Source organism: Mercenaria mercenaria, unplaced genomic scaffold (assembly GCF_021730395.1).
Source record: "Mercenaria mercenaria strain notata unplaced genomic scaffold, MADL_Memer_1 contig_4974, whole genome shotgun sequence".
Lineage (NCBI taxonomy): Eukaryota > Metazoa > Mollusca > Bivalvia > Venerida > Veneridae > Mercenaria > Mercenaria mercenaria.
The window spans coordinates 25,288-49,652 of record NW_026463247.1 but is presented as its reverse complement, the minus strand read 5'-3'; the positions used below and the strand labels follow the sequence as shown (position 1 = coordinate 49,652).

The window sequence follows — 24,365 nt, the reverse complement described above, 5'->3', positions numbered from 1 at the left end:
TCTGGGTCACTATGACCTTGACCTTTTACCTTCTGACCTCAAAATCAATAGGGGTCATCTGCTGATCAAGATCAACATTCCTATTAAGTTTGAAATTCGTGATCCTAGGCCCAAGCGTTCTCAAGTTATCATGCAGAAATGGTTTAACTGTTCCGGGTCACTGTAACCTTGACCTTTGACCTATTGAGCTAAAATCAATATGGGAGATCTGCTGGTCATGAACAATCTTCCTATTAAGTTTTGTGATCCTAGGCCAAAGTGTTCTCAAGTTATCATCCGGATGGTTCACTGTGACCTTGACCTACTGACCTCAAAAGCTCTTAAGACATCATCATGACCTTTGTAATAACCTCATAATCAATACGGGTCATCTGCTGATCATGACCAACTTTCCTATCAGGTTCCAAGCATTCTTGAGTTATCTTCCAGAAACTGTTTAACAGTTTCGGGTCATTGTGACCTTGACCTTTGACCTACTGACCTAAAAATCAGTAGGGGTCATCTGCTGGTAAGCTTCCCTATCAACTTAACTTCAAGTATTACATAAGATGCAGTACTGCGCGGCAGCATACTAGTTACCTTATTTTACCAGATAATTTTGCAATATAAGTTAAATAGAATAATATAGTAGATAATAATATATTACACTTATTTTTTAATCCATCCATTTTGATAATAATAGTTTTTTATAAATTTAAATCTATGAATTTTGATAACATAAGTCTTTCGTTCTTTTCTGTGATATGTCTTCCCATGTCATACCATATTATACTACACAAGGACCACGATGGAAATAAGAGATGATTTCTATCTCTTTTTGTGTCATCCTTTGGGTTATAATGTATTTGACACAACTTTATCTAACATGCATACTTGTTCATTGTTATCTGTATGTTGTTATTTATATTGCCATATTATGTACATTGTACACAGAAATAAATATATCTATCTACAGTAAACCTCAATTATAAAGAACTTGGATATAAAGAACACTCGGTTACAAGGAACAGTTTTCAATTCCCCGATCTAATTCCTTCTTTATTCAATGTAAAAATGCTCGGTTATAGGTAACTCATTTATAAGGAAAACTCGGTTATAAGGAATATTTTTTCCAGTCCCAAAATTCGAGATTCAATGGAAAACATCTTGATTATAGCGAACAGACATAAAGAATGAAAATAATTGAAAACCAGAAATAAACAGTAGAATCGCTGACGATGTCAGAGTAACGCCAGCACTTTCACGGGCTTTCACGCAAAAAAATAAACACAAATTATGATAGTCATGGATATGATAAAAAGAAAATAATTATATAATAGCATCATTAACATTTACCAAATACCAGAAGATAAAAACCTATATTTACTAAAAATTATGTATCAGAGCTACATGTATTATGCTATTTCATGTTAACAATAGTGAAATCAGTCATGGTCACGCATACGGTCACCGTCACGGTCATACTATCCTGAACAATTGTGCAAATCATGCGTGATTAAAAATGGCAAACAGTCCAGTTTACCAAATTTCAAATTGTAAAAAATAAAGTAGGTGTAAAATGGACAGTAGGAAATTATAGGTATAATTTACACTTTAATCCGTATGTCTGTTGCAATACGCTATACTATGTCAAAACACCCTACTTTTGAATCTTAATGTGTAGTCTAATTCAACATTTTTGTAATAAAAATTTGAATATTTATTTTTACATTAGTATTGATGGCTATTCATAAAACATGCAGTCGAGCAAGGTAAGGGGAGTAACTGCAACATATCTTATAGTCAAAATGAAGCGCTCTCTAAAAAAGAAGATACTAATCCACCGACAATTTTTGACAGTAATGTCATTTTGTCAACAAACTATAAATAACCACGGTATATCCCCAAACGGATGTATACTTATAATAGATTGAAATATGTCCCTATCATATGAGAAACTCTAAGTAAGGTATGGCTCAGTGGATGTGTTGGCTACTTGTCACGCAGGCGATGTAAGTTCGAAACCAGTGGTAGGCGATGTACATTTTATGTATTTTTTGCAGCAAAAAAAAATTGTTTGAAAGACCAGTTACATTTGCTTCCTTGATCTGGAAAAATGTTGTTTTTATATGTGTTTCTTGTTAGTTTTTTTTTTAAATTATCAATCATTTATTTTAGTATGAAGTATACCAAATGTTAAAGCAACATATACTTGTCTCGCCGTCCATCTATTGTGTTTTAGAATAGATATTGCTTTCTCGTTATTCTCCAAAGGCTTGTTACAGTTAAAACGTGTTCATAGCCATTTTAGCCATTTTTATGTGGAGTGAAATAACAAACGTTTTCTACACAATTTATTCTGTAAGCATAATTTGTGATGCACTAGAAAATCAAGATAACTATATAGTTGAATAAAAAAATATTGTGCAGGAAAAAAAGTTCCGTCGACCGGATTCGAACTCGGTATTTTTCGGTTACTACGACAGTGCCGTTATCTTCTGTGCTACATATCCATGCAGGCTATGGGTAAAGAAACATAATGATAATCCAGTACAATATAAGGTAAACACTGGAAAGTAAACACAATATGACGTCACTGTCAGATCCCTGGTCGGACAGTAGAAATAACCGACAAAATATAAACACAAATTAGGTCATTCTTACCGATGTACATTTTGGCTTAGGGTTTAACGCCGTGTTTCAACAGTATTGCAGCCATATACATGCAGACCTTAACACCTCTCCTGGAAAGGACCTCTACTAGACTCGCAACTTTCTCATATAAAGATTCATGGTCAGTCCTGAGTGTGAGAGTGAGCCCTTTTCTAACGTCAGTCAAATAGTGTTTGCTTTACAAATTGTGTCCATTATACAAACCTCGGTTACAAGGAACTAGTTGGCTATTCGGATATAAGGAACCTCGGTTATAAGGAACAATTTTTAGAGGTCCCAAGCTGTTTCTTATTAGTATTTACTGTATCTAACTTTCATGATCCCAGGCCCAAGCGTTCTTTAGTTATCATCTGGAAATCATTTTACTGTTTTGGGCTACTGTGACCTTGACCTTTGACCTACCAACCTCAAAATCAATAGCGGTCATCTGCTGCTCATGACCAACCTCCCTATCAACTTTCAAAATCCTACGCCCAAGTTTTGAGCCCTTGAGTTATCTGGAAACCAATTGGTCTCCATACCAACCGACAGACAGACATTTGCAAAATAATATACCCCTCCTTCTTCGAAGGGGGCATAAAAATTTGGTAGAGGACCTTATAATGATGCTAAAAATCAAGTTTGACAAAGATCCATCAAGTGGTTCATAAAACGAAGTCATTTTAAAGGCATTTCTATTCTAAGTTCTAAGAAGGGCAAGTCACCACAATTTGAAGAAAATCAATGATTTTTCTATTCAAATAATGGTGGTCCCAAAATTCAGCCAACTGAAACCATTTGAACAAATGAAAAAGCCAATACAACTAAAGCAGAGAAAAATTTGAAAAATCTCATGAAGTAGCTCATAAGAAGAAGGAGCTTGTCTTGTTTTCTTTTCTTTAAGTCTGTTTGATATAATAGGCATGCAAAATGATGCTCTAGCTACATTTGAGTAAATCAATCAAGTGGTTCATGAAGAGATGTTGTTTGTTTAGATCAGCTGACCCCTAAATTCTGTCATGCAGAAACGTGAAAGGATACTGCAGACCAAATAAATCCAAACTGACCCTCTGGAAGCATAGAACATAACTATGCAAAATAATAGCAAACTCGTGATGACTGAGTCTGTCCAAGAGAGGTAATGAAATGTGCTACACCTTTCACACCCTTTAGTACAAACTTAAGCAGATTTCCATCAAACAGATACACTGGACTCCATGACCAGATCTGAGTAATTCTGACCAGCAACTTAGATCTTTATTATTGACACTGGAACATCCACATACACTAATAGCTCACACTGAACACCTGGTTCAGGTGATCTACAAATAAAATCAAATAACAAAGGATTATTAAGAAACAAATACCTTTTGAAGTCTTACAAATCAGGAGAGCCTCTTGCATCCCATCAAGAAAAATTAGTCGTTCAAATGGAACAGGTAGGTTTGCTCGCAGCAATTCACCACTCAGCTTGTCAAATGTATAATTCTCCGGTACATGGCAAATCTTGACATATCCTGGCAAATTTCGCATAAGGACTTTTCTGTAACAAAAACAAGAGCTTGTCAAACACGAAATGCCCCCCTTGATTCATTTAGTAACTGCACAAGCAACAGAAATTATATGCTCACTGTAAACAAAAGTTCTACCATTCTGGTTTAATCTGACCTTGACCTTTAACCTATTAACCTAACAAGAGATTATAGAGTGATCTTGGCGCCATCCACTGAGCCATTTTTGAATGTTCCAAATTTCAAGACTAGCTCAAGGTCAAAATCAAGGTCAAATTTCATTTCGGTACAAAACAATGTGTATGTGGTCCAAATTTGAAAGCTGTGGCTTGAGAAATGTGAAAGTAGGTCACTAGATCAATTTCAAGGTCAAAGTTCATTTCGGTAGACAGACTATGCATATGCTTCAAATTTGGAGGCTGTAGCTTGAGAAATGTGAAAGTAGGTAATAGGTAAAAATCAATGTCAAATTTCAATTCAGAACACAAAAATATGCATGCGGTCCAAATTTGAAGCCTGTAGTTTAAGAAATGTGAAAGTAGGTCACTAGGTCAATCTCAAGATCAAAGTTCATTTCGGTACACAAAACTATGCATGTGGTTCAAATTTGAAGGCTGCAGCTTGAGAAATGTGAAAGTAGGTCACTAGCTCAAAATCAAGGTCAAATTTTATTTTGGAACACAAAACTATGCAAGTGGTCCAAATTTGAAGCCTGTACCTTCAGAAATGTGAAAGTAGGTCACTAGGTCAATCTCAAGATCAAAGTTCATTTCAGTACACAAAACTATGCTTGTGGTTCAAATTTGATAGCTGTAGCTTGAGAAATGTGAAAGTAGGTCGCTAGGTCAAAATCAAGGTCAAATTTTATTTTGGAACAAAAACCTATGCATGTGGTCCAAATTTGAAGCCTGTACCTTCAAAAATGTGAAAGTAGGTCACTAGGTCAATAACAAAGTCAAAGTTTGTTTCAGCACACAAACCTATGCATGTAGTCCAAATTCGAAGGCTGTAGCTACAGAAATGTGAAAGTAGGTCTGAAGTTTCAACATTCTGGGTTAAGTGGTTCTCTAGTTATTGATCAGAAATGGTTTTCAATGTTCAGGCCCCTGTGACCTTGACCTTTGACGGAGTGATCCCATAATCAATAAGGGTCATCTACTCTTTATGACCAATCATCCTATCAAGTTTCAACATTCTGGGTCAGGTGGTTCTGTAGTTATTGATTGGAAATGGTTTTCAATGTTCAGGCCCCTGTGACCTTGACCTTTGACGGAGTGACCCCAAAATTAATAGGGGTTATCTACTCTTCATGACCAATCATCCTATGAAGTTTCAACATTCTGGGTCAAGTGGTTCTCTAGTTATTATCGGAAATGGTTTTCAATGTTCAGGCCCCTGTGACCTTGACCTTTGACGGAGTGACCCCAAAATCAATAGGGGTCATCTACTCTTCATGACCAATCATCCTATGAAGTTTCAACATTCTGGGTCAAGTGGTTCTCTAGTTATTATCGGAAATGGTTTTCAATGTTAAGGCCCCTGTGACCTTGACCTTTGATGGAGTGACCCCAAAAACAATAGGGGTCGTCTACTCCAGCAGCCCTACAACCCTATGAAGTTTGAAGGTTCTAGGTCAAATGGTTCTCCAGTTATTGCTCGGAAATGAAGTGTGACGTACGGACACACGGAAGGACGGACGGACGGACAGGGCAAAAGCAATATGTCTCCAGGGGGAGACATAATTATATATATTGACTCCGGGGTCATGATTAGAACAATCTTGGTAGGGATTCACATACTAAATATCTAAGCTCTGGGCCTTTGACAATAATTTTTAAAGGATTTTCGCTACACAGGTCTATTTAACCATGCACACCCAGGGGTGGGGCCATTTTTAACCAAAGGGAGATAATTTGAACATTCTTGGTAAAAGACTTCTATATGATGCTACATTCCAGAAATAAAAGCCTTAGTCCATGTGGTTTTGTACAAGAAGATGAACACTATATGCACACCATAGAACTACAACAAATATGTATTTGTATGATACTTCCTATATATTAATGACAAAATCTATACTAGGAAATATTTGTTAATTCCAGTAATGTAGATTTATTAAATTGATGTGTGCATTGCACAGTTTTAAAATTTTATTTTAAATGTATGAAAAGTCTAGAAGGTTCATGTATAAATAATTGTTTTGTTAAAAAAGTGCTTATTTTATTCTTTTCTGCACCAAACCTTTTCGAAATCCATTTTGAAACAACAAAATTATTGTTCAGAGGTAGATCCTATAAAAAAAGTAACACTTTTTTATCAAAACTATACAATAATAAGAAAAAACTTACTCCTTTTCATCTGTTCTAGTATCTGCTTCTGAAAGAAGAACAAGCAGTTTTATTACGCACAATTAATTTCAACATGAAATGATGGTCAGGGTAGGTACATTTGATACCTTAAACAACAGACTTTTTGCAAAAAGTACAAGAAATTTTTCTTGCTCTAATATTAGATTGTCTTTGTTTCAACCATGTTGCTCCTCATAATGCTTGATTTAAATAGAAGAGCAAATGCAATACAAACCAACGCACCAAGAGAATATTATTATAATCAAATTACAATGAATGGCAAATCATAATTATAATATTGTCAGAGGGCATTATAAATTAATCAACAAATTATATTACCTAAACTCCTGCAAAAGAAAAATGAAACTGACTTGAAAATCCATCCTAGTCTGTGCTAAGGGATGCGGGGGTGCTGCACATTTCATTTCCTCTCATGAACAGACTAAATCAAACCTAAGTCTGCAATTATGTTGCTTGGTTATGTTAAATGCCTCGAAAGGATCTTTTCACAGACTTTTTTTTATGATATGGAATCTTCTTCAGTTTGACATTGTAACCCATTTCTATCTACAAACTGCATTTATCTGCATATAAACTGGATGTTAATGTCCAGTTATCAAATAACAGAATACTTCTACATATTTTTTCTAAGTAAATGACATATTTCTATAAAATGTTTTACTTCAGTAGATAATAATTATGTAACTTGACAATGACAAGTTTATAATATTTCATATTGTCAATATGAAATCTAAGCTAAACTGTCACTTAAATACAGAGTGTCACTGAAGTCCAATCAGCAGTTTCAGAAGATATTAGTCCGGACATCATATATGACAGAAATGAAAGCATTTCTGTCATATGACGCAGGTGATGATGAAGTGCAAAAAAAACAAAAACATGTGCAATTACTGGTTTATTTTTTTTTGTAGAAAAGCTGATTAACCCATTCAAATTTTTGTCAAGGTACAGAAAAAATAATGCCTTACATGCAAGATTCTGCATACGTGCACATACAAAAACACTTCAATTTAACTTATGACCTCAAACTGTGACCTTGATCTTTGAGATAGGAAAATGGGGTTTGTGCATGACACACCTTCTCATTGAAGTAAACATTCATGCCAAATATAAACAAGATTGGTCCATGCATGTCAAAGTTATAGTCCAGACAAAATTGGACGGACGCACGGAAGCACATACACTGAACCGCCAAAAGTGGCAACTAAGTCAAGCTCACCGCGAGCTGAAAAATCTATGTCCACACAAAAATCCTTACCAGGTAATGATAGGTCAAAATACACCTAAAAGTGGATGTAATATGCATGTTGCACAACAGAAAAGTGGTCTTGATTTTTCCCTACTGCCAGTAATAAAAAAAGTTACAATATAAGCTATTTACAGGACTAGGGACCTGGTTCTTGCGCATGACACTTTGTCTCATGGTGGTGACCATTTGTGCCAAGTAACATCAAAATCCCTCCATTCATGAAGACGAAATGCTCTGGACAAAGTCATTCTTGTGTCTGATCTTTGACTTCTAAGTGTGACCTTGACCTTAGACCTAGGGACCTGGTTCTTGTGCAAGACACTTCAGCTCATAATGGTGAACAATTGTGTCAAGTTAAATCAAATTCCCTTCATGCAAGAAATTGACCTTTGACCTCTAAGTGTGACCTTGGCCTTAGACCTAGGGACCTGGTTCTGGTGCATGACACTCCGTTTCATGATGGTGAACAATTGTGCCAAGTTAAATCAAAATCCCTCCATGCATGAAGAAGGAATGCTCCTGACAAAGTCATTCTTGAATTTGACCTTTGACCTCAAAGTGTGACCTTGACCTTAGACCTAGGGACCTGGTTCTTGCACATGTCACCCTGTCTCATGATGGCGAACATTTGTGTAAAGTTACATCAAAATCCCTCAATGCATGAAAAAAGATATGCTCCGGACAAAGTCTGTGGATGCCGCCCGCCCACCAGAGGCGTTACCATGATACGTCCAATTTTACCAACGGGCATATAAAACAAGAGCACCGCCTTGCGGGTGCTGACGCTCATCTGATTTTTTGTATAATAGAAATATTGTCCTACCCATGATTTTCTAAGTCTAAAAAGGGTCATCATTCTTGCAAAAAGCAGGATAGAGGTATGTTTCTTGATGTACAGCGTCCGCTTATGATGGTGAAAAACTGTTGCAAGTTTTAAAGCAATAGCTTTGATAGTTTATGAGAAAAGTTGACTTAAACATAATACTCAACCAAGAAAATGATTTTCTAAGTCCAAAAGGGGCAATGATTATTGCAAAAAGCAGGATGGAGTTAGGTTCTTGCTGTACAGGGTCAGCTTATGATGGTGAACAAGTGTTGCAAGTTTCAAAGCAATAGCTTTGATAGTTTAAGAGAACATAAAACTTAACCAAGAAATCTGATATTTTCTAAGTCCAAAAGGGGCCATAAATCTTGCAAAAAGCAGGATGGAGTTATGTTTCTTGCTGTACAGGGTCAGCTTATGATGGTGAACAAGTGTTGCAAGTTTTAAAGCAATAGCTTTGATAGTTTATGAGAAAAGCTGACCTAAACATAAAACTTAACCAAGAAAACTGATTTTCTAAGTCCAAAAGGGGCAATAATTTTTGCAAAAAGCAGGATGGAGTTACGTTTCTTGATGTACAGGGTCAGCTTATGATGGTGAACAAGTGTTGCAAGTTTCAAAGCAATAGCTTTGATAGTTTAGGAGAAAAGTTGACCTAAACATAAAACTTAACCAAGAAATCTGATATTTTCTAAGTACAAAAGGGGCCATAAATCTTGCAAAAAGCAGGATGGAGTTGTTTCTTGCTAAACAGGGTCAGCTTATGATGGTTAACAAGTGTTCCAAGTTTCAAAGCAATAGCTTTGATAGTTTAGGAGAAAAGCTGACCTAAACATAATACTTAACCAGGCAACGCCGACGCAGACACCGATCAAGTGATGACAATAACTCATCATTTTTTTTCAAAAAATCAGATGAGCTAAAAAGACATCAGATGGAAAACCGAGTTAAACATCTCTTTAATGGATTATTGAAAACGTTTGTAATTATCTACATATGGCCATAATAAATTAATTCCTAGATTATCATCTCCACCCTTTTTTATGCTGCCCCGACCTTTTTTTAAGAACCAAAAATGTATGAACCGCGATAGGGTCCCGTATATTTGTTTTAATGCTGCCGCAAAATACCATAGATAATGCGTTGTTTTTTTACCCCTGGGACCAGCCCCGACACACAGGTATAGACGACTTTCCAACTTCAAACCAAAACAAATTTTGTTTCCGACTTTCGCCATTTTGATAAAGGGAAATTACTCTCCGCGCTTACTGTCTACGCTAAAATCTAAGATTGCCGTTACGTTCCCGTAAAAGATCGAGTAGTTTAAACTTTATTTTTCTTTCAAACAAAATTAATTTCATATAAATTTAAAAGTATTTTGATGAAAGAAATATTAACAAGCAAATTCGATGAATTGGAATCCCCCGCCGAAAGGGTCAGAGTTGAGGAACGGCAAAAAAATATATCCTGCAAAAGGTTAAGAATGTTACCAAGAAGCAAATAATTTCATTAGTCAAATCAAATTAAAAGAAAATGAATGGTTGGTTTGGGGGGGGTGGGGGGGGGGTGGGATACAACAGTTTACATGTTGATTATAAATATTGGTAGAAAACGAAAAATGAAAAAAAAAAAAAAAAAATGGGGGGGGGGGGGGGGGGGGGAGTGAGGGGGAAGGGGGGTGACCAGGTGTAGGTACACAACATCACATGTTTATAATAAATGTGCATGGAAAAGAATGGAAGAAGTTTAATGAAATTCTTCCAATTGGTTGGTTTGTTATGTACAGATCTGTGGATTTTTAAACAATTAAAGGGCAATAACTAAATGGAAAATTGACCAATCGAAAAAAAAACTTGAAGGGCATCGTCGCAGTATCTTGGTTCATGTCTATTTCAAGTTTGATGAAATTCTACCTGCTAGTTACTGAGAAATGGCTGCAGACAGACATTTTTCATTAAATCAAGGGCAATAACTCTGAGGGAAATTGACCTATCAAAAAAAAAACTTGACGGGCATCAGCGCAGTATCTTGGTTCATGTCTATTTCAAATTTGATGAAATTCTACCTGTTAGTTACTGAGAAATAGCTGCAGACAGACATTTTTTATTAAATCAAGGGCAATAACTCTGAGGGAAATTGACCAATCAAAAAAAAAACTTGACGGGCATCATCGCAGTATGTTGGTTCATGTTTATTTCAAGTTTCATGAAATTCTACCAAGTAGTTACTGAGAAATGGCTGCGGACGGACGGACGGACGGACTGACGGACTGACGGACGGACGGACAACGCCATTTCAATACCCCCCTCCCGATTTCATCGGCGGGGGATAAAAAAAATAAATATTAGGATACCTAAAAAATGGAGATTATTTTAACCGAGATCAAACTGTGAACAACAAAACTGACACGAGGTGACAAGCTAATTAATGATAATTACTCGTTATTTGATCATAACAAAAAGACTACCACACCTTTTGTTATCGGTTTGAATTGAGAAGCTCATGTCATTCGGAAATATTGAAATAGTTGCTTTCTATTTATTCAAAATATTTAATTAAAAAGGAAAAAACAAAACAAATATAACAATATATTCAGTCGTCCCACCTCTCCAGATCCCGTCAGGTTTCTCCCGATTCTGGATGTAAAACCCGATCACCCTGATAATAAGTCCAAATCTCCCGATTTAAAAAATTCAAACAACGAAAAAAAAGATTCACTCCTTTATATTAATTAATCCTCGCTAATAACGAATCTGTAAACAACAGTTTTCGGATGTTTTCACACCTATTTACCCCTGTTGACTGTTGTTTATTGCATGATATAACAAAGCCATTTGTTGATTAATGTGTCACAACTGAAACAGGTATTTAATTTTTATCAATAAAAATCAATTACAATCAAATTTAGATCAGAAAATACCTTTTTCTGTAAGTTTTTGAAATTGAAAGTAGATTACCGCGGTGCCGATTTTGATAAACATTTCTCTTAAATAATTTTAGTAAGAGAAGATGTCAAGGTAAATATATTATATCATTTACTGTTAAATGCTGTTAAACTGTCTTTGCATCATCATAATTTGTCAAACACATCCTTTTAATTGGAGATATGGGCAATGTTTACAAAAGCATAACAGTATCCGGACAGACAATTTTGGATATCCAGATTTTAAAATAATTTTACCAGTTTTATTTTCGAGAAAACTAAGTGGGTTCATCAAAGATGCAGGTCGATCCAGCTCCTAAATAGAATGTTGAATTGTTGATAAATGTAATATGAGAGTAAAGATAAAGTCTACAAGTTTGTTTTTACTTTATTCTGTTTTTGCCATTTGTCTTGACTTGTACTCAGGGGTTCGATTTATGTATAAATAGCTGTCATTTCGAATATATAAGGCTTCATTTTGTGAGTTTAAACTAAAATAAATCTCATGTTGATCAAAAGGACCCTTCAGCTGAAATCCTAGGAGTCTGTAATACTATGTAAACTTTTGCTAATTTCAAGAGTCAAAACCCCAAGTCTGTTTCAAATGGAACCCCTGTGTACAGTTGTTTTAAAAATAAACAAAAGGCTATGCTACATGTGAAATATCTAAGCTCTAGGCCTTCTGGTTTATTTTTAGAAATTTTTTGAAGATTTTCATATGTAAAATCAAGTGACCCCTAGGGCGGGGTCAATTTTGATCCCGGGGTCATGATTTGAACAACTTTAGTAGAGGTACACTAGGCAATGCTACAGGTCAAATATCTAAGCTCTAGGGCTTCTGGTTTTTGAGAAGAAGATTTTTTAAGATTTTCCTATGTAAAATCAAGTGACCCCGGCGGCGGGGCCAATTTTGACCCCGAGGGTCATGATTTAAACAAATTTTGTAGAGGTCCACTAGGCAATGCTACATGTGAAATATCTAATCTCTAGGCCTTCTGGTTTATTTTTAGAAATTTTTTTTGAAGATTTTCCTATGTAAAATCAAGTGACCCCTGGGGAGGGGTCAATTTTGACCCGGGGGTCATGATTTGAACAACTTTAGTAGAGGTCCACTAGGCAATGCTACATGTCAAATATGTAAGCTCCAGGGCTTATGCTTGAGAAGAAGATTTTTTAAGATTTTCCTATGTACAATCAAGTAACCCCTGGGGCGGGGTCAATTTTGACCCCGTGTCATGATTTGAACAAATTTGGTAGAGGTCCACTAGGCAATGCTTTACACCATATATCTAAGCTCTAGGTCTTCTGGTTTTTGAGAATAAGATTTTTTAAGATTTTCCTATGTAAAATCAAGTGACCCCTGCAGCGGGGTCAATTTTGACCCCGGGGTCATAATTTAAACAAATTTTGTAGAGGTCCATGAGGCAATGCTACATGTCAAATATCTAAGCTCTAGGCCTTCTGGTTTATTTTTAGAAATTTTTTGAAGATTTTCATATGTAAAATCAAGTGACCCCTGGGGCAGGGTCAATTTTGACCCGGAGGTCATGATTTGAACAACTTTAGTAGAGGTCCACTAGAGAATGCTACAAGTCAAATATCTCAGCTCTAGGGCTTCTGCTTTTTGAGAAGAAGATTTTTTAAGATTTTCCTATGTAAAATCAAGTGACCCCTGGGGTGGGGTCAATTTTGACCCCGGGGTCATGATTTGAACAAATTTGGTAGAGGTCCACTAGGCAATGCTTCACACCAAATATCTAAGCTCTAGGGCTTCTGTTTTTTGAGAAGAAGATTTTTAAAGTTTTTCCTTTCGGTTGCCATGGCAACCAGAGTTCTGCATGGAATTCAATTCTTTGAACAATTTTGAAAGGGGGCCACCCAAGGATCATTCCTGTGAAGTTTGGTGTAATTCTGCCTAGTGGTTTTAAAGAAGAAGATTTTTTTACAAATTGTTGACGGACGACGGACGACGCACGACGGACATCAAGCGGTCACAATAGCTCACCTTGTCACTTCGTGACAGGTGAGCTAAAAATAAAATTCTCCCCCCTCCGCCCCCTTTTTAACCAAAATTTGGATGATAACCTAGGTATTAATTTATTATGGCCTAAAAAGTAGATGACTTTTTCTTGATGAGTTTTACTGTGATAGGAATTAGAAATTTTTTGGCTAGTCAGATATACAATCTATGTTTGCAAATGATAGAAAGTCTATATGTCTTTGTGTAAATGTTTTGTGAATTGACTGAATATATACTTTTCAATTTATCTTACAATTGAGAAACATGTAAATTATGACAAATAGTGAAATTGTAGATATTTTTTCAACAATAAAGGGAGGTAATCAACATGATATATCTCAGAAACAAGCAAGGCAACATATACATTTCTTTTCATTTTCATTTTTTCACATGCAAAATAATATATTATTACAACAACACTAGGGCCAAGATGGCCCTAGGTCGCTCACCTGAGAAACCAATCACACCAGTGTAAACATGTTTGACCTAGTGATTTCATGGAAACAAATGGTCTGACCAATGTCATTAAGACTGCCATGGACCAAAAATGTGGTCTCTCAGGTGAAAACAAGTATTTTCTTTAATTTGACCTAGTGACCTAGTTTTTGGCCCCATAAAAAACATTCTGACAAAGTTTTATGAAAATCTAGTTTTTGACCCCAGATTACCCATATTCAATTTTGACCTAGATTTCATCAAGGCAGCCATTCTGACTAAATTCTATGAATATCCATCCCAGTTGCATAACAAAGGGTTTTCTTTGATTTGACCAGGTGACCTAGGTTTTGACCCCAGATGACCCATATTTGAACTTTACCTAGATTTCATCTAAACAAACATTCTGATCAAATTTCATGAAGACCCGGTGTAAAATGCAGTCCCTACTGGGTGCCAACCAGTCACCGGACAGAAATCGGGGTTTTTCCTTTGCCATTTTATGAAAAAGTATCACTAAAACATGAAATTTCCACCGTTTAATCTTCAGCTCATTTGTCGTTTGAAAATTAATAAACTTAATCAATCAGACGTGAGACATTGGATATTTTGAGGCTCAAAAAGGGTAATGAAACGCACCTCATTAAGCAACATGGTGGAATAGTCACCGGACACATATTTAGACTACTGATAATACTATTTCACAATGACATTTTTCACGAAAAAACGTTGATTATGTCCTCCTGTCATCTGTGCCTTCTAAAACATGTTTTCCTCTATATTCAAAGGGTTAAACTATAAACAGGGATGAACTACGTAACAGCAGTGTTTTACCCGTGTTACCATTTAAACAAAATTCTTTCTGCAGAAAATATCTCGGAGTTTATTCCGCTCGCGATCAGACTGAGCCAACAAAATCAAATCTATTTCAGTTTGTGCTGTTTTGCAGAAAACCAAACTATCTATAAATAATTTATTATGTTTTAATACAATTGAGGCTCGAAGTGGGGGTAAATGTATATAAATCGATTGTGTTTTCTGGCCAATAGTCGCCTCTCTTTCAGTATTCAACACGTGGCCCAAACAAATGCAGACATTGATTCTTTTTGTACAAACAGTATTTTTACTTATACTTTAACTAACTGTGAGGAATGAATCAAAAAGTAAACTGTCGTCTGCAGGCAGTTCCGTGCTATAATTGTTTAAGACCCACTTAGTGCCCCTATAAGTAATGAATAGTGCGCATGCGCCCTGCCATTCCAATGCCCCAAGGTCAGAGGACAGCAGTTTTGTAAACACATGTGATATATGGTATAATATTCTTCGTAAATACATACTTGTCAGGTCAGTGCTGATATATGACAGTCAAAACAAAATGCCAATTGTTTCTGATACCGTATTTTAGTGTGTATAGGTCGCACTTTTTCTACCCATTTTGCTGCCTGAAAAAGTTCCTGCGACCTATACGACAGAACATTGCCAGCAGTTTTTTTTTCGGGCCAATTTTCTGACCGTAGCTCTCGCAAAATTACGTGCATCTGTTACGAACGAACAAAATGGATAAAAAATATCAATATCGGCGGCTTTTCAACCAATAGCGGTTACTTTCAATAAAATATATCGTAAATAACCCATACAGACTATTAAAATTACGAATGACTTTAATTCAAAGATGTTTTTGCAGTCTGAATTACGTTTGTTTCTACTTTCGTTTTACTGGACGCCATTGACATGTACTCCGGGTTGGATAAAATCCGGACAGATCCGTCCTCCATTCCAAACATTGTTTATACTAATTCTTAGTGTATTAAAAAGCTTGAATGATTATTTTTTACTTTTGATTTTTAAATAAAAGAAAAAAATCCAAAAAGAGATATTTTGTTAATCTTTTTACTCAGAATCAAAAGAACGCTGTTAATTACATGACACGGAAAGGTGTTATAATTGCTGTGCAAACAATTCACACTTAAACTTGCATGATAACAGACGTCTGCTGCCAATTAGTGTCAAAAAGCCGTTTTTCTTTGATGTAGTCTGTTACCGATACTACTGTTGGTACGAAACGGTTGGGAACGAAAATAACACAGTCCGATTTCCACCAATCAGGTTCTGATAATAATTCAGTCCGCGGCATCAATATGGCCGCCGCCATAACTTTTTTGCCGGTAAATATTAAATATTGCTGGGGAAAAAATCCGAAATTTAACTGCGACTAATACGCTAGAAGTTAAATTTTCCGACCATTTCCAGAGCAAAAATTAGATGCGGACTGTACATTACCGCGACCTATACACACCAAAATACGGTAAGCGGTAACTCTGATATAATCGAAATAAAGCCGTAATTATGTTTGTCCGGTATATATTCCTATCCAGTGACTGGTAGGCACCAAGTATTGCAAACACAAGGTTTTTCTTTGATTTGACCTAGTTTTTGACCCAAGATTATCAATATTAGAACATGATCTAGATTTCATCATAGCACAGAAATGGCAGAGATGACCCCTACTTTTAAACACTGATTTGTGTTTCTCATATTAACACAAAATTACATGTACACACAATTTTAAATATTCTTCCTGCTGGGAACTTATTCCAGGATAAGTCTTTACTAACCAAACCTCATTGTAATTTTCATTATTTTGGCAGATTTCTAGATTGCCTGATAATTGCATTGTGCACTCTGTGACTGCATGATTATTACTAACACTTGTGCAAAGTTTTTGAAAAGCCTTCAAGGTAGACAAAAACATACACCAACAAAACTTTGGGTATATAAAACTATTGTAATGTCACATAAACAGTATAATGTCATGTCCATAGTAAAAGTTACTCTGAATATTCAAACAAGTCATTGTATTGTCTCACAGAATCTATCATTGATACACACAACAGTTTTTGCACCCAAATTTCTAGGGAGGCTTTATCTTCTGGCAGTCTGTCAGCTGAAACAATACTTTCACTTTCATTTTGAATTAACACTGAAAAACTAACTAACAGTTGCCATGACCTTGACCTCAGACACACTGACAACAAAATTAAAGAGATCATTCACTGCCTATTTTGAGGATCATGTCAAACACTCAAGATCTATATAAGGCTTTGATTTTTTGCTATTTTTTCTAAATGGCCTGGTTCATGGTTTGTAAAATTCACATATTTTGTTAGAATGATGCCACATAATATGGTTATTACGAATCAAACAGCACAGATAAATTTGTTTTGAATCACTAACAACAAGGGGGATTACTAAAATTCTTCATAATTATCACAATTCAAGCAGAAAATAAATTATTGTCTTGCTTTGAAATATAAAAACTTAATGGTTGTTTAAAAGACAATTCTTCAATAGCAGAAATATCAAACATTAATTAAAAGCTGGTCAAGCATAAAATATTTTTCAAATGGTGAAATAATAGAAGCATTTGAATACTGTAAAAATGACTGTATAAAGTAGATAAAGATTTCCTTACATGACAGCAGACATGTAGCAAACACTAAATTTTTGTGTATTACAAACCCAATGTGTAGTTTTTGAATTATTTTTAAAACAGATTGATTTTTAGATTATAATGATTCAAAGTCATTCATCTGTTCAAGATTTATTGAAAAGATACCAAATTTTAAGCCAGAAGGATTCTATAATTCCATCCAATATTGGTGGATTGTAACTGAAACTGAAACTCACCTATATTTTATAATCATATATTACCTGTGTACCAAAAATAAAATCAATCCATGGATCTTTCATAGTTAATCACAGGTGCATGAACACATGCATGGACATGATGACTCCAGTTTTACCCCCTTTTGAAATTTGTTTATGGGGATTTAAGTAGCAGTCACAGTTATGAAACTTGTCCTGTTAACCTGCAGTATAAGCCAAAGTTCCAATGTAATACTTCCATTGGTTTCAGAGCTATTTGAGGAAGCAATAATAATGCCACATTGCCCAAGTGCAAAAGGGCAATAATTTTGCCAAAATAAAGGCAGCTATAGAATTCTGTGTGTAAAACTGGCAATATAATTCCAAAGGTGTGTGTAAAGTTTCAACCCAATGATTGGTTTCAGAAATAATCGAGGAAATAACATTTTGGACATTTGTCTTGCAAATAAAACCCTTAATATTCCTAGTATATAAATTTGCCCTCTACATTTTTGTAACTTTCAATGTGATATCTGTATACTTTCAAAAGATATTCAAGGAAAACAATTCAAGACAGACTGCATGGGACAAAACAGGGATGTGACTACCGGTAAGTGATTCCGATGAAACCCCTCAAACAAAGTTTGGTAGAGATATATATATATATAGTAAGTACCTGGTTCTAGTGAACATGTCCTGTCCATCGACTGTAACTCTGGCTCAGTGAAAGCTGCTTCTGCTCCTTGAACCATAGTACTCATAGCTTCTTTACAGACCTAAACATATCAAGGTAAAAACAAGAATTTGTAACAGAGTTACCAACATCCCCCTCCTAGGGACATTTTTCACAAAACATATTGCATGTCAATCAAAGTAATAGGGCAACATATTAACATTGTTTATAAATCATAACTAGATATTATATAATTCATGAAGATGTTATGTAGTTTGAAAATGTCTGGAAATCTGTAATTGGTAATTGCTTTCAAATGCTTATATTTGTATATTAAAGATTTAATGTGATTTTATTTCTAAACTGGTAAGGAAAAATTAAACAAGAGGGTCATGAAGGCCCTGTATCGCTCACCTGACTTACTGACCTAAAGATCATCAAGATTAACATTCTGACCAAGTTTCATTAAGATATGATCATAAATGTGGCCTCTAAAGTGTTAAATACCTTTTCCTTTGATTTGACCCGGTGACTTAAGATTTTGTCCCAACATGACCCAGATTTGAACTTGACCTAAGGATCATCAAGATTACCATTCTGACCAAGTTTCATTAAGATACAGTCATAAATGTGGCCTCAGAGTGTTAACAAGCTTTTCCTTTGATTTGACCTAGTGACCTAGTTTCTGACCCCACCTGACCCAGATTTGAACTTGACCTATAGATCATCAAGCTTAACATTCTCACCAAGTTTCATTAAGCTATGGTCATAAATGTGGCCTCTACAGTGTAAACTAGCTTTTCCTTTGATTTGACCTGGTGACCTAGTGTTTGATCCTACATGACCCATATTCAAATGTGACCCTGCGATTATCAAGCTTAACATTCTGACCAAGTTTCATGAAGATAAAGACATAAATGTGGCCTCTACAGTGTTAACAAGCTTTCCCTTTGATTTGACCTGGTGACCTAGTTTTTGATCCAGGATGACCCAATATCAAACTGGTCCAAGACTTTATTGAGGGTAACATTCTGACCAAGTTTAATTAAGATTGGGCCCAAATTGTGACCTCTACAGTGTTAACAAGCTTTTCCTTTGATTTGACCCGGTGACCTAGTTTTTGACCCCAGATGACCCGATATCGAATTCGTCCAAGATATTATTGAGGGTAACATTCTGACCAAGTTTCATTAAGATTGGGTCAAAATTGTGACCTCTAGAGTGTTAACAAGCTTTTCCTTTGATCTGACCTGGCAACCTAGTTTTTGACCCATGATGACCCAATATCAAATTCCACAAAGATTTTATTAAGGGTAACATTCTAACCAAGTTTCATTAAGATTGGGTTAAAACTGTGACCTCTAGAGTGTTAACAGTCAAATTGTTTAAGAGGCCGCCACCACCGACGATGACGGACGACAGACACAGGGCGATCACAAAAGCTCACCTTGATGCAGAGCTGCACTACATCCCAACCTAATGTATGCAACCATAATAATGCTGTATTAACCTATATATACAATAAAGTTATAACTTGTACCTGGGTTTGCATTCCAGAAGACTACAATTGTTAATAGCTTTTATATTTATTGATACCAATCATCTTACTTTAAACATAATTTTACCCTGACTTTGATCAAGTGACCCTAAAACAAAAGTGGTCATCTACTCTGTAAGCCCTATCACCCTATGAAGTTAGAAGGTTCTAGGTGAAATGGTTCTCACTTGGGAACTTATTATTTCTTAATTAACATTTGTATTACCTACTGGGCAATAAATTTCAACTTTTTATAGCCAGGGTCCTGACTATAGTAAACCAAAGGAAACCAAAGGAATTCTTCTTTCTCAACCTAAAATTTAGGTTCAAATTGCCAAATCATATCGCTGTCCACATGCTGAACTGTATGTCATTTGTCGCGGAGTATTTGTGATGGCTTTTTGTGAGTGCATGGTGCAGTGTATGTCGTACGAGGGATGTTCCAAAAATAATGTCATTTGTGTTTTATTTCACGGAAATCGTGTCATGTGTACACAAAACCACCTCGTGTCGATAAAATGATCACTGAATCATAACATAGGTAAATATTGCGCTCTCACGTTCACTGACCTTGGTACAGTGTACATTGCTTTATAGCGTATTCATTACACTTTACACAAAAAGACTGGGAAAAGAGCTGAAAATGTGCTTGAAATTAGAGCCTACATAAAAGGTAGGTCGCTACTTGGCGTGAAGCTTGTAGATATTCACTCAAAGATGCTGCTCGCACAGATCATCCTACAACAACTACGTCGAAAGGTAACATCAAAAAATCCTCAATTTGCTAAAAAAGGATGCCCGATTCACCTTAAGGCAACTGGCTCAAATGACAAACTTGTCGTTGGCACGAGTTCATGGAATTTTGAAGAAACACCTAAAACTTAGAAAAATAAATACAAGATGGATACCCCATTTGTTAACAGATGAACAAAAGAGGACCCGTGTAACAATGGCAAAAAAACTTCTGAACATGTACCTAAAATACAGCAAAAAGGTTTTTGATAATATAGTTACTGGTAATGAAACCTGGGTTTATTATTTTGAACCAAAGCGGAAGTATTCCAACCGAATTTGGGTCACCATAAATGCGAGACGCCAAAGTACTGCCAAACGAATACGAACAGCGAAGAAGGTTTTGTATGTATTTTTTTCACTCATAAGGGTCCAATCATTCAAATTCCGGTACCAAAAGGCAGTACGGTCATAGGAAAATTCTATAAAAAAAAGTTGTTCTAAGAAAATTGAAGAACTACTACAAAAGTCGCCGCTCCAAAACAGGACTTAAGTACCTCCTACTTTTGCATGATAATGCACCCGCTCACAAGGCACGCATTGTGACCAAGTTTTTGGAATCAGAGAAGGTTACCGTCCTTCCACACCCTCCGTTTTTGCCAGACCTGGCCCCCTGCGACTATTTTCTGTTTCCCAAACTTAAATATCATCTGTCTGGAAAGAGATACAAATCGAGAAATGCCCTTGGATCTGCTGTTTATCAGTATCTGATGGGTGTTCCCATAGAAGAGTATGAACAATGCTTCCAAAAGAGGATTGACCGGCTCAAAAGGTGTATTCAGGCTGATGGAGAGTATTCTGAAGGGCAGAGCAAGTTAAAATGATCAGAACATTTGCAGTATAGGAGAACCGATGCAAGTGACATTACTTTTGGAACACCCCTCGTAAATGACAATTTTTTCCCTTCAATTTGCAAAATTTCAAATTTTTATTTTTAATGTCCAATCTGGCCCATAATAATGAATGACATCAGATTTAACAACACAAATGAGAAAAATAAGTTTCACTAGAAAAAAAGAAGCAGGAAAGAAATCAAAGAGCAGAAAAGAAAACAATTTGTGTCGGACATCAAGTGGAAAATTCCTTTCGTTTTCTGTTTGATGAATGCGCCAGAAAGAAGGTTACCTTTTTTGTATGTAATAATTTTTATGTTTTATTTTGTTTTAAATATTGATTTATTATATTATAGGCACTGTTATTTGCCACATTTATTTCATATGATAGTGGGATAATTAGGCTTTTATTCCAACCAAAATTCCGGATACTACTTTGTAATGTTAATTTATGCTAATTTTTTAACATGTTGATGCTCTACTTCACAGTTTAAGCAAATAAGAGTATGTGTGTGTGTTCGGGTTTAACGTCTTTTTCAACAATTTTTCAGATAAGAGAGCATTTAACTTAAGTAGGAATGACAACTTTGTTTAGTAAGTGGTTACGCATGTCTAAACTAGAAAATGCTTTTGTAAAAAAGCGCATGTCTCCCCCAATGCAAAGTCCTATAGGCAAGAAGTCAATAGGGGTCAGAAGCGAAAGTCAAAGAGACACTGATGGTTGGCTGCAATAGGGATCATCTACTTGGCATGTCCAGTCATCCGCTAAATTTCAACTATCGTGGCCTAGTGGTTCTCAAGTCACTGTTCAGGCTCCTGTGACCTTGACCTTTGATCAAGTGACCTCAAAATAAATAGGTGTCATCTACTCTGCATGTCCAATCATCCTATTAAGTTTCAACATTGTAGGTCAAGTGGTTCTCAAGTTATTTCCAAAAAATGATTTTACATGAACAGGCCACTGTGACCTTGACCTTTAATAGACTGACCCCAAAATCAATAGGGGTCATCTTCTCTGCATGTTCAATCATCCTATGAAGTTTCAACATTCTGGGTCAAGTGGTTCTCAAGTTATTGATGGGAACTGGTTATCAATGTTCAGGGCCCTGTGACCTTGACCTTTAACTGAGTGACCCCAAAAACAATAAGGGTCATTTACTCTGCATGAACAATCATCCTATGAAGTTTCAATATTCTGGGTCGAGAGGTTCTCAAGTTATTGATTGGAAATGGTTTTCCATGTTCAGGCCCCTGTGGCCTTGACCTTTAACAGAGTGACCCTAAAATCGTTAGGGTTCATCTACTCTGCATGACCAATCATCCTACAAAGTTTCATCATTCTGGGTCAAGTGGTTCTCAAGTTACTGACCGGAAATGGTTTTCAATGTTCGGGCCCCTGTGACCTTGACCTTTCACAGAGTGACCCCAAAATCGTTAGGGGTCATCTACTCTTTATGACCAATCATCCTATTAAGTTTCAACATTCTGGGTCAAGTGGTTCTCAAGTTATTGACCGGAAATGGTTTTCAATGCTCAGGCCCCTGTGACCTTGACCTTTAATGGAGTGACCCCAAAATCGATAGGGGTCATCTATTTTGCATGTACAATCATCCTATGAAGTTTCAACATTCTGGGTCAAGTGGTTCTCTAGTTATTGATCAGAAATGGTTTTCATTGTTCAGGCCCCTGTGACCTTGACCTTTGACGGAGTGACCCCAAAATCAATAGGGATCATCTACTCTTCATGACCAATCATCCTATGAAGTTTCAACATTCTGAGTCAAGTGGTTCTCTAGTTATTGATCAGAAATGGTTTTCAATGTTCAGGCCCCTGTGACCTTGAACTTTGATGGAGTGACCCCAAAAACAATAGGGGTCGTCTACTCCAGCAGCCCTACAACCCTATGAAGTTTGAAGGTTCTAGGTCAAGTGGTTCTCAAGTTACTGACCGGAAATGGTTTTCAATGTTCGGGCCCCTGTGACCTTGACCTTTCACAGAGTGACCCCAAAATCGTTAGGGGTCATCTACTCTTTATGACCAATCATCCTATTAAGTTTCAACATTCTGGGTCAAGTGGTTCTCAAGTTATTGACCGGAAATGGTTTTCAATGCTCAGGCCCCTGTGACCTTGACCTTTAATGGAGTGACCCCAAAATCGATAGGGGTCATCTATTTTGCATGTACAATCATCCTATGAAGTTTCAACATTCTGGGTCAAGTGGTTCTCTAGTTATTGATCAGAAATGGTTTTCATTGTTCAGGCCCCTGTGACCTTGACCTTTGACGGAGTGACCCCAAAATCAATAGGGATCATCTACTCTTCATGACCAATCATCCTATGAAGTTTCAACATTCTGAGTCAAGTGGTTCTCTAGTTATTGATCAGAAATGGTTTTCAATGTTCAGGCCCCTGTGACCTTGAACTTTGATGGAGTGACCCCAAAAACAATAGGGGTCGTCTACTCCAGCAGCCCTACAACCCTATGAAGTTTGAAGGTTCTAGGTCAAATGGTTCTCCACTTATTGCCCGGAAATGAAGTGTGACGTACAGATGGACGGAAGGATGGACGGACGGACGGACAGGGCAAAAACAATATGTCTCCTGGGGGAGACATAATTAAACTTTTTTGGGGAGATTTTAGGAGTCATTAAAATTCATCAACAAGTTAAGATTTGCACTGATAACCAAGTCATGTCATGAGACATTTAATCATGATTCTCTGACATGATTAATCACAAATGCAAAGGAGATAGCTTAAATGTGTACCGGGGAGAGTAACAATGGATTTCAAACACTAAAACTGTGATAATTATCCATTGCATATGGACATTAGTTTTCTGCAGTCCCAGCAATATGAAATATTTAGCAAGAATCAGGACACAAGTGACAAATGTAATTTCCAATGTTCAATTCAGTTAGATT

At 36.3% G+C, this 24,365-nt stretch overlaps 1 protein-coding gene across 1 annotated transcript in view; it reads right to left on the bottom strand.

Moving 5' to 3' along the window:
- The window catches only part of LOC128554365 (uncharacterized), a 45,344-nt gene that overhangs the window by 5,431 nt on the left and 15,548 nt on the right, over positions 1–24,365 (bottom strand). Inside the window, exons 3-5 of the mRNA XM_053535649.1 lie at positions 18,283–18,382; positions 6,491–6,518; positions 3,999–4,174 (exon numbers count right to left, since the gene is read on the bottom strand). Of these exons, the coding sequence (XP_053391624.1) occupies positions 3,999–4,174; positions 6,491–6,518; positions 18,283–18,367 (289 nt within the window). The 5' untranslated portion in view covers positions 18,368–18,382. The remainder of the gene's footprint in view (positions 1–3,998; positions 4,175–6,490; positions 6,519–18,282; positions 18,383–24,365) is intronic.